Genomic DNA, 12,051 nt, shown 5'->3' on the forward strand with positions numbered 1-12,051 from the left:
GCCGTCATACAACATGGGGGCGTGGCAGCATCGACGATTCCATTTTTTAATTCGAAGTTCGAGACTGTGACTTAATTTCGATCGATTTCGATTTAAAATCGAAATCGTGACACCCCTAGTAAATAGTAATACTAAAATAACATTGAATTGTGAAATAACACTAAAATAACATCATGAGGATGGATGGACAGATGGATTCACAGAAAGACATGATAGATAGATAGATAGATAGATAGATAGATAGATAGATAGATAGATAGATAGATAGGCAGGCAGGCAGACAGACAGACAGACAGATAGATAGACAGACATGATAGTAAGATAGATAGATAGATAGATAGGCAGGCAGGCAGACAGACAGACAGATAGATAGACAGACATGATAGTAAGATAGATAGATAGATAGATAGATAGATAGATAGATTTTCCCCTAAATAACACACATTAAGTACTCAGAGTAATGACAACAGCAATTTATCTGACCGTATCGAACCTTTGAAATGCCACTGCTGTGACTGTGTTCCATTAAGTCTGTATGAAAAACAACAATGAAGTCATTTGCATTGGAGCACTTGACTGCGTGCTTGCAGAGAGGTTGTTATTCTCCTGAGATGGGTTAAATCTCCCGTCCCCGACAGGTTGTCAAGTGATGGTTGGCTCCTTATAGACTTCAGAACACTGCCGAGACAGCCACACTATCTCAGGCTGTTCTCACAGGATCAGCAGTTACAGAAATACATAACAGCTGATCCGGGATTCGTCTGTTATTGTTTTTACAGGTGGAGTAACTGATGTTGGGGGGGGGGTTGGGGATACAGATAAGAATCATACTGTTTTCCATTTCCTTTCTCTGTAGCGCTTATTAAATAAAGTTGTCATTTCACCGTGAGAAAACAAGCAAATGTGCTGAGCAACAATATCAAGCTCTCATTCTTCCCCTCACTCTCTCTCTCTCTCTCCCTCTCTCTTATAGCTGTGAGTCGTTCTTCTGGATATGGTTTTGGAGGGGAGCTCCGAAGCTCTTTGTCCTCCTCCGTCCCTGGAGCTGCGCCCATCGTGCAACAAGAACCAGCCGTCTCCTCCTCTGGGCTCAGGATCTCAGTCCCATGATGCTCTCTGCCCCGAGGACAAGGAGCCCATCAAGTACGGGGAGCTGATTGTACTTGGGTAAGAATACGACCAACCCTGAGGGAATAATATTAATATTAAAAAAGGATGAAATTATAGGTAAGCTCCTTAAATTTCTATAGTTCAGATTAGCTCTTTCTTTCAAATCGTGCAACAGAATTTACAGAATAATTCACAAAAATCTTCATGTGTGTGTGTGTGTGTATACAGAAAAAAAGAAAATATAACAAAAAATTTACTCTTTAAAATCTTATTTTCTACTTTAATATATTTTAACATTTAATTTATTTTTGTGATACAAAGCTGAATTTTCAGTCATTACTTCAGTCTTCAGTCTCACGTGATCCTTTAGAAATCATTCTAATATGCTGATTTATTGCTCATGAATAATTTCTTATTATTATCAATATTGTAAATAATCATGCTGCTATTTTCGTTCAAAAATTAAAAGTAACTTCACAAAAAAAGTCAGTGAAGAGACAATCCAATAAATATACAAATGTGCACACTGTCTGTACAAAAACAATGTAACAATGTATTACTTAATTAGAATTAATAACCAATCCATTATTATGTCATGATCTGTAAAGCTGGTAAACTTTGTAAATTTGATGAAATGAACAAGGATATGGGAAAAGGAGAGGGGAAAAAACAGCTGTTTAGACAGTTCAAATAAATACAATTTTCTTACCAAAAATACAAGCTTCTCATTTGTGCTTTAAATCTCTCTGTAATGTCTTAGACTTCTACTGCAAGCGCATGAAAATCTTAATTAATAAAAATAAATAATAATGTTTTTTTTATTTTTATAAAGCTTTTCAGCCTAGAACATTCATTGTTGCAAAGAAGGGGAATCATAAAATCATTCCAAAAGAGATGTCAAAAGTTAAGTATTTAATGGATTGAATCTGAACATATTTAGTTATGAATAAACAAAACCTTTGAAATCAGCAGCACTAAGTTTATCATCTGTCGGGTTTAACCATTCCCACACACATTGGAACTGTGTGGTACTGTCTCCGATTCTTGAAAACCCATTTATCTAAATTACAGCCCCTCCACTCAGCCAGCGTTTTGCTGAATGCAGGAGTTCAGTGGGAGTTCAAGGGTAAAATTACCCTCAAATAAATATGACTTCAATTAACATCTTTTCTCGCAGATGAATGAACACCACGTCATCCGGGCCAGTTGGCTCCTATGGTGTACCTGCGGCTGGTTTCCGGACTTATCTTTAGATTTCAGCTGCGGATGCAAAACACTTCATTTGACTTCCAACAAAGGTGTCATTCAAATCACACAGTCATGGAGCAGAGCAGAGCGATGAGTGTTTCCAGGGCCAGGAGGGGAGCAGGGTTTAACCCTTGAGCTACAACATAGTGTTTGTATCACTCACAAGTGTTCATTTCTTTTGCATTTCGCACTACTATTATAGAATAAAATCAAATATATGTTAAAAAAATCTTTTTAAACAACAATAATAATGTCTTTAGGTTTTTTTTTTTTTTTTGTCAACAGATTCAATTGATCAAAAGTGTCAGGAAAAGACAGATATCAATGTTGAACTGTTTTCAACATTGATAATAAGAAATGTTTCTTGAAATGTTTCAAATCAGCATATTAGAACAATATCTGAATGATCATGGGACACTGAGTAATGGCTGCTTAAAATGACATCCAGTACATTATATCACATGATATGCATTGAAAACATTATATGAAAATTTAAATTTAAATTTGCACAGACAGTTGAGTGAATTAGTCTGAGACACTTGAACATCATTGTGTTATTTTGCACATGATCAACAATTAAAAATATGTTTTGAAGACTAAGGGCCTGATTTACTGAACAGGGAAAATTAGCGTGAGACTTCAATCCCTCAAAAGTGGCTATGGGAGTGGAAAATGAAATGGGTGATCTACTGTATGCAAAATTAATGTTCACAGATGCAGCCAGATGATTTCCATCATGACCAATGCAGTCTTTATAGAGTAGTGCAAATTAAGTCATTAACAAACAGAACGGATGATAACAACACAGGCTCACGATTAGGGTTACGACTTGCTTTTTAAGGTGTTAAATAACGGGAATACCAGTAAACTGACTATTCCAAACCTTAGCAAATCACTTTGCAAGATTCATTTAAGTACTCTCCTCCTTTAAATTTTTGCTTCTAAAAAAAGAATCTCCTGCAAATGCACATGCAATATGTCCTGACATAAATCCTGACAGTAGTTCTTTAATGCCAAAAAAAGGTTTACTTTGGCACAAGCTGTTAGTAAATGTGGCCCAAAACAGTATTCAGAGTGAAATAGCCAAAAATGTGCTAATTTAAAGGAACACTCCACTTTTCAGACTCCCCATGAGTTAAACAGTGGAGTTTTACAGTTTGTGAATCCATTCAGACGATCTCCGGGTCTGATCGGTAGCACGCTAAGCTTAGCTTAGCATAGATAATTAAATCTGATTAGACCGAAGCATCTCTATACTCTCAACTATATAGTTAATATATATCAACTATGCTCTCATTCCAGTATACTCTCATTACTCTGCGTAATATCATTGCACCTGCTGCACCCGTGTTACGGCAGCAAAGGTTCTTGATTAATACAGCGGAATGAGAGTATAGTCCTAGCCATATCGGCCTAAAATCACAACTTTTCATTTTCTTTCGGTCACAATGTAACTACAAAAGAGTCAAGTTTTAAATAGGAAAAATATCAGAACTCTTTGGTCATTTTTAAGCGAGATGCTAACGGTCTAATCAGAATCAATGATCTATGCTAAGCTAAGCTAAAAGTGCTACTGCCACACCCAGAGATTGGCTAAATGGATTCAAAAACTGTAAACCTCAACTGTTTAACTCTAGGGGCATAGGCGGAGCGTGTGTAAAGCTGGGGATGGATTAGCCTGCCCTTGGCCATGGGGCCTTATGGCAAAAAATTTTTCAAAAATGCTCCTACACAAACAAATTAAATCTATTGTGTCTATTATTAACAAAGTGAAAATTAATAAAAAGTGTTGATTGCTGCATTAATTAAGATCTGCTCAGTTGCACTGTATTTAATTTTAGGCGTTTTTACAGTTTTGCACATTATAACTAATCCCACACGATTCTGTTGAGTTTAGGAATGCAATGGCCAATCAGAGGCGTTCAGATGAGTCATTGCTGAAACAGCTTTGTTGAATGCGCACGCATTCGCTGACTGAAATCCAGACGCTTGTGAATTCTCTCATCATAAACAACAAAGCGCAGATGTACGTACGTAGATTAATTTTGCAGTGTAGATAGCCTCAGTGATTTTAACGAAGGTTTAGTTTTTTTAGGGCACTTAAACTCGCGATAAATCTAAGTTAATGTCACTTTCTGTAGGCTTTGTAATTTATTCTCCGTTCAAATAACCGTGGAAAGGAAACATTTTATAATTATCAATTTCTAATGTTCTGATTAAACTGTTATCACGTCAAATATAAACACAGTCCCATTAAACAAATTTTATTAGCCTGCACGACACAATGCATAAAAATACATGTTTGTATTTAATAGATTTGGCAGCTTTTAGCTTTACCCTGGAGTTGGGTCACCCTCCGCCTATGTCTAGGGGTGTTGGAAAATGAGCCTATTTTCAAAAATAGTGGAGTGTTCCTTCAAAGGACGTTTTCCTCAATACATGCTACAACTGAAATATTTTTTTACTTTTTAAACGGTAAAAATGAAGACTGCCTCACAGTGAGATGAAAGTAGAGAGCTCATTTAAGTGTCTGGCCTATTGATCGTTGTCTAGATAAATTATAAGATGGCCTAACCTCCTCATTGACAGGCTCTGAGAGGCCTACATCAGCCATTTTGTGGACGGCTCATGACTCCTGTCATAGTATTGACAGAGAGATAGATTTATGACATTTAATTATTTTTAAGTACACGCCAGTGATCTTAAGTGAAAACAAGTATTGCCTAGTTTTTGTCATCCCCAAGACAACAGTCTGTCCTCAATCTGTCAGCTCTATCAAAAGCAGTCAGCAGGTGAGGTGCTGCTTCTAAATCAAGCACCGCGTGTGTTTTTGATTAATTCATTCTTTATTGTTCAAAGTATTTGCTAAGCTCAGATGGGACTGTTGTTGTTTTGTTACACGCAGGCATAATGGTTCGCTGGCTAGCGGGGACAAGGGCCGCAGGAGGAGTCGGCTGGCCCTTTACAAACGGCCCAAAGCCAACGGCGTCAAACCTGATGTCATCCACAACGTCTCCACACCTCTGGTGTCTAAGGTGACATCATTTGCTTAAAGTTGAAAACATAAATGGTAATGCCTTAATGCTTGATAGGACCAGATACGTTATCTAAAACAGATTTATTCATGGCTTCCAAAAGATGTGAAATCTCTTCCAACATAAGTGTCCTCTTGACCCACCCACAATTCTGTAAGAGTCATTGCATAACACTGCATCCGACCGGGTGTTATGCCAATCTATTGCATAAGGTTAGGGAACCTGAAAGTACCTTATGTTCCTCTGACTTGTTGAGGGATGAATGATGCAACAAAGGCAATTAGTCAAAAAGTTCTATGTGTGTGTGTGTATGTGTGTTTGCAGGCCCTAAGCAACAAAAGCCAGCACAGCATATCCTACACACTGTCCCGGAGTCATTCTGTTATAGTGGAATATACACATGACCCCAACACTGACATGTTTCAGGTGAGTAAAGTATCATAATAGAAGAAGAGAGGATTCATTCATTTAACTGCCTGTTTAAATCTTATTATTGAGGTTGTTAAACACGCAAATGAATTTAAATGTATTCAGTATTCTGACTTATGGTTAATGTATCCTGGTTAATGTCTTTAACTATATTTTTTTGGCCTCAATTATGTATAACATATGATCATTTCACCCACAAATGAACATTTTGTCATTTATTCACCCTCATGCCATTCTAAACGTAAAAAAAAAAGAAAATTATATATATATTTAGGCATCAAAACATAAAGCATGAAAGATGGATATTAGTTTTGTGATTTGCTGAATATTATGTTTAACTGTGTTACTGAATTATTATCAATAATAAATATTACATTTAAGTAAGCATTGTGGCTAAGGTATCAGTAATCAAAGTGTAAAAATAGGTTGAAATGAGCATGCACAATTAAATAAAATATTGACTGATAGCAAGTAATACCCCCAAAAAAAAAAGTCAATATGGTATAAACACTACCATTCAAAAGCTTAGAAGTCTATTATACTTACCAAGTATGCATTTATTTGATAAAAAAATACAGTAAAAACAGTAATATTTTAAAATATTATGCAATTGAATATTTTACAATGTAATTTACAATGCTGTTGAGGATCTTGAAAGCAGCTTTTTAGTATTCTTTGGTGAATAGAAAGTTGAAGGGTTTAAAACATCATGAGGAGGAGTAATCAATAAAAATGATGCTTGAATATCTCACTTACTCTGGTTGTTGACGTGTCTTTAGATCGGCCGTTCCACAGAAAGCATGATAGACTTTGTGGTGACAGACACAGCGAGCAGCGGCGGTGGAGGACAAGGGCAGGGGGGTGCTAATGGAGAGGGGGGACAGTCGGCCCAGAGCACCATCTCCCGCTACGCTTGCCGCATCATGTGTGAGCGTAGTGCTCCCTACAAAGCACGAATATATGCAGCGGGCTTTGACTCTTCCAAAAACATCTTCCTCGGGGTGAGTCATAACAGGCTATTGAGTCACAGCCGCGTTCACTAATGCAGAATCTTTGCCAAAGTACAGAAGAAGAATTATTTACACTGACAACAAAACAGCAACACAGTAGAAGAGGACACGTTACAGTATTTTCCTGCTGGTTTGCCTGTTAAAGTTTAGTTGTGTTGCCTTAACAGGCAAAATAATCACGTAAAATGTCAGCCTAGTGGTTTGTTTATTAGATATCGTTTGTTGTGAATTATGGAAAGATGAACACGTTTGAGGAATGTCATGTGTCAGAAATGAACTTGCATTGCCCAACAAGCACCAAGGCTTTACTCCCTAACATGTGCAGTAACTTGTATGCAGCTGCTCCATTCTGACAAAAATAATCTAATTAGATTTAAAAAAAAAAAAATTATGTGAGTGGTTATTTCCTTTTAAAGAAGTTACAGATGCTGTAAAACCGATATAAAACCTGGGAATATCAATATGAAAATTTAATAAAAAGAAGAACCATTACTAATAATTGAGCACCAATAACAATTAAGCTTCAAATCAGCATTTTGATAGAATGATTTCTGAAGGATCATGTGACACTGAAGACTGGAGTAATGATGCTGAAAATTCAGCTTTGCCATCACATGAATAAATTACATTTGAAAATATATTTGAATATAAAACATGTTAAATTGCCAAATTGTAAATATTATTATTATTATTTTACTGTATTGTTTTATCAAATATATATATATATATATATATATATATATACAGCCTCGGTGAGCGTAAAAATACGTTTTTTTAAACAAAAACAAAAAAATCACATTTTTACACAAAATACACTTTTGGCAGCCGGTGTGTAATAAAAATTAATACATTACAATTTTAGTTTTAACATTTTGATTTGTAGACCTGGTAAGCTTTGTAAATAAGTAAAGTGAATATACACTTTTCAATCTGTTTTCAGATGTGTTCAGTTTGATTGCTTAGAAATGTATAGCACACCTGTCCTGAGCAGGCATGATTTGAATATCACTGCTGTTTACAGTACAAACAGCGTTTGATGATTTACTTAGTGTAAAGGCTTTGTTTATACAGGTTTGTTGCCTTAGCAAACAGCTCTAATTACATACAGTAGATCTATATTTACAACATTTTACATCACAGACTGATATTAACATCGGTGTAAACATACTCAGTGTCGCTCACGCTGACATGAGCTATGAAAAACATTTTCATGGGGACAAAGGTTTTGCTTGTTCATTCAGAAGCAAAGAGTGACTGTAGATAAGACCATGCATCATTCAATAAAATGAGAACATAAAAACATGCTGAATCTAGAGATGCATATCATTCATAGCAAACAGCAGGCACATTACAGAGCTTTAATCTTCCTGCTGTCACCGACTGAGATGCTTAAGCTCAAAATGACTCATTTCCCTTCATTTCACATCGCTACTCACATTTAATGCGCTTGATTAAACTATCAACTGTTTCAAATCATGTGCATTTGACTTAAAGTGATTGCATTTTAAATTCTGTAATTGTTTACTTACCTTAATGTTGTTCTAAATCAGTTTTTTTTTGTCCATACAATAATGGTCTAATGCATTTTTGAGTGCACTGATTTTCACTGTATAGACAAAAATGACAAGGTTGAGTGAATGGAGACAGAATTAAAATTTGTGGGTGAACTATCCCTTTAATTGTTGAGGAGATATGGATTAACATCATTTTTCATACACTAAGCAATGGAAGTAGACTTGAATGGGACACTACTATGTGTACTCTTTTATTCCAAGCCTTTTCAAATAGTGTCTTTAATATTTGCTTTGACCTTGATAGTAGCTACTGTAACTCGATAGTGGAGATCTGCGCCTCTCAAAAAAACACAGACACCTGGAGGACAGTAATGGTCCAGTAGCTGGCAGTGATGCATGACATATCAACACACGGCTACAGCCTCAAACAAATGTCCTTGACAGGCTCTCTGCTCACCGCTGTTCTGTGGAGGTGGAAAAAGAACGAGAGAGAAGGAATGGAGACTGTGTTCTAGTCGGGTATAAATATTTCAGACTCCCACTGTATAGTAGGTGTGTTGTGTAAGTGCTAGTAGCTATAAAAGGAAAGCCTACAAGTCTGTCTGTGCATTATAATCCTCTAAGCTCAGTTAGTCAGTGATTTATTATATAACTCGCTACATACGTGTACATTAAAAGAGAAGCGATATTATTCTGACAGTAAGCCATGACACGTTTTGATTTCGCTGTGAGTAGGCTACAGTAGAGGTTATTCAAATCCTCTTGATGTGCTTGATTTCCAGGAGCGAGCTGCTAAATGGAGGACCTCAGATGGTTTGATGGATGGACTGACAACCAACGGGGTGCTGGTGATGCACCCAGCAGGGGAATTTGTTTCTGAACCCGCTCCAGGCGTGTGGAGGGAGATCTCAGTATGTGGGAATGTTTTTGCCCTCCGAGAGACACGGTCCGCCCAGCAGAGAGGAAAACTGGTGAGAATCTGCTTTAATCTCGGTAATGAAGCACCAGTAAAAATGCTTCAGAGGTAAACCGCAGAAAAAAAAAATTTCTTCCCCCAAACTTTTAAACAGTAGTGTATATATACCAAATACAAAATTGTTTAAGTGCCATTTGAAAGATCTAACTATATTTCTGTTCGCAAGGCTTATAAACTTAAAAAAAAAAAAAAAAAAAAAACTTTTAAAACAGTTTTATCTTTCTTTTCTTTTCTTTTAAAACAAGGTTTTAAAAAATGCCCGAAAAAGTCTTGACAAAATTTGCTTTTCTAGTTAACTCACTGTCAACTTGTTATAGTTTTACTTTCTTGCATAAAAATTTTAATTGGACTGTAGCATTCACTACATCAATTCAAATGCAGAAGACAAAAATAAATATAATTTTTTTACATTTTTAATTAAGATCTATTAAATCTAAGATGAGTTTATTTGACTAGCTGTGCTTTTGTCATCTTCTAACTAGCAAAAATGGTGAAATAAGTTAGATATAATTGCAAGTTTCATGCTTAAAAGGTCAATTCACCTGCATGTGTCATTATTTATTCACACTCATGTCAATCCAAACCTACCTCTTTTTTTCTGTGGAACCCAATTGAAGAATGACCTGAGTGATTTCATGTGTGTGTTTTTTACCCGACAGGTAGAGAACGAGTCAAACATGCTGCAGGATGGCTCTCTCATCGATCTCTGCGGGGCCACTCTGCTTTGGCGTACCCCTAGCGGTCTTCGTCACACCCCGACTCTCAAACAGCTCGAGTCTCTACGCCAGGAACTAAACGCCGCCCGTCCCCAGTGTCCTGTGGGTTTCAACACGCTCGCCTTTCCCAGCCTGGCACATCGCGCCACCATTGACAAGAAACAGCCCTGGGTCTATATGAACTGCGGCCATGTGCACGGCTACCACAACTGGGGGTTTCGTAAAGAGAAAGCGGGATCATCTGCGCTGGCGTTAACCGGGGGCGGAGGCACAGCTCCGGCTACCACAGGAGAGCGAGAGTGTCCCATGTGCAGAGGGGTGGGCCCCTATGTGCCCCTCTGGCTCGGGTGCGAAGGGGGTCTGTATCTTGATGCAGGGCCCCCCACACATGCGTTCTGCCCCTGCGGTCACGTGTGCTCGGAAAAGACGGTGCAAGGCTGGAGTCAGATCCCACTGCCGCACGGCACGCATGCCTTCCACGCTGCTTGTCCTTTCTGTGGAACATGGCTGACGGGGGAACAAGGCCACATCAAACTCATCTTCCAAGGGCCTGTCGACTGAGAGGAGCAGCTGCCATGTGGAGAGTGAGATGTTGAGACTGAATAACAGAAACGGAGAGTTTGGACTGTGGAGGACGCAAAATTAAGAGCTTGTGAATAAGGCAAGGATGACATAAAAAGGGAATATACTTTATGTGATGCAGAATGTGTAAATAAGTGATGAAATAAAAGTTGAAAAACACAAGCATTGTGTGTAAGAAGCAGCGAATGGAAATTGCATACATTTGCATTTGTAAGAGCTCTGTGCAAGGCCTTAATTTACATAATGTGTAATGTTGAAAAAGCAGCTGCAGTCAGCTCTTAGCAATGGAGTCACTTTTCACCACTAAATCACAGAAAAAAAATAAAATGAGAAGACTTTTTGCATTATAGAGAACATAATGAAAAGCAAAAAGATGAAGATAAAAGAAGATCAAACAGCTCTCAGTCAGAAAAGCAACACAGTTTAAATTTAGCATCCACGTGTGTGTGCTTGTGTGTGTGTGTGTATGTGTGTGTGATGCTGCATGAACTAAACAGGGATGCTCAGATCGCTTTACATTTTCAGGGTCTCAGTTTAGTGATTCTGATGAGCTGGCACTGTGAGAAATTAGAGAGATGCTGCATCTGCTTTTATCTCCTCTTTTCTCTCTCTCTCTCTCTCTCTCTCTCTCTCAGGGGAGTCTGAGCAGAACGGTACGATCCTGCATACTGACTGCAGCTACTCTGACTGGCTATAAATAACTCAAGGTCATTGGCTCAGCCCTACTACACATGTACACCTCCAAACGTGTCTGTTCAGAGACAAAAAACCAGCACACGAGATATAGTAAATCAACAGGTCAAATATGATATCAAATGGTTTCTATTTATGGTGTTTATAGTCGGTCACCTGATAGGAGAAATAGAGTAAAATAAACAGATAAAAGCAGAATGTCTTGCATGCATCAGCCTGCTACTACACAGTCACTGATTTTAAGACAAAATGGATAGCAATGTATTATGCTCAATGTAAAATATGCTATACGCATAATCATTTGTTAGGATGCTAACAGGGCACTAGGTTGAGACCAGTAGGCACACACACAGGGAAAAGGAGGATTCATGTGACCTTCACTCTGCTACCACATGGTACATAGCTTAAAGACCTACTTTATGATGTGCTTAAAAAGTAAATGTAAAAAAAAATGGAGATCAATAGTTCTGTAAGAAAGTTTTTTTTATTGTGAATTAAAAATAATATGTAATAAAATATAAATATTAAATGAAAACCTACACAAATTTTAAATCGATGTTAAAATATTTTATATTTTGACCTTTTTCTTTTTTTAAGTTTAAAAATGCATATTCAATATAAACAATATTAAAATCAAATAAATAAAAGTATTTAATTAGTATATAATGAGTTTACAAATTATTTAGCTTAAAGCAGCTGGTAGGTAACTTTTGACGCTCTAGCGGTTAATAAACAGAA

The 12,051-nt window shown here is 37.3% G+C and overlaps 1 protein-coding gene across 1 annotated transcript; it reads left to right on the forward strand.

Annotated features, from left to right (window-relative positions):
- The first annotated feature begins 994 nt into the window (after positions 1-994).
- peli3 (pellino E3 ubiquitin protein ligase family member 3) lies at positions 995-10,782 on the forward strand. Its single transcript, XM_052562117.1, has 6 exons — positions 995-1,167; positions 5,264-5,393; positions 5,718-5,819; positions 6,602-6,823; positions 9,129-9,317; positions 9,982-10,782. The coding sequence occupies exons 1-6, from the start codon at positions 995-997 to the stop codon at positions 10,597-10,599; spliced, it is 1,434 nt and encodes a 477-aa protein (XP_052418077.1). The 3' UTR covers positions 10,600-10,782.
- The last annotated feature ends 1,269 nt before the right edge of the window (positions 10,783-12,051 follow it).

This window comes from Carassius gibelio, chromosome B7 (assembly GCF_023724105.1).
Source record: "Carassius gibelio isolate Cgi1373 ecotype wild population from Czech Republic chromosome B7, carGib1.2-hapl.c, whole genome shotgun sequence".
Lineage (NCBI taxonomy): Eukaryota > Metazoa > Chordata > Actinopteri > Cypriniformes > Cyprinidae > Carassius > Carassius gibelio.

What these genes read in the sequence shown, in the direction of transcription:
- peli3 (XM_052562117.1), top strand. Translation starts at nt 995, where the DNA reads ATGGTTTTGGAGGGGAGCTCCGAAGCTCTTTGTCCTCCTCCGTCCCTG. An exon ending in GGGGAGCTGATTGTACTTGG is followed by an intron (nt 1,168 to 5,263) that starts GTAAGAATACGA and finishes TGTTACACGCAG; the next exon opens with GCATAATGGTTCGCTGGCTA. An exon ending in CCACACCTCTGGTGTCTAAG is followed by an intron (nt 5,394 to 5,717) that starts GTGACATCATTT and finishes GTGTGTTTGCAG; the next exon opens with GCCCTAAGCAACAAAAGCCA.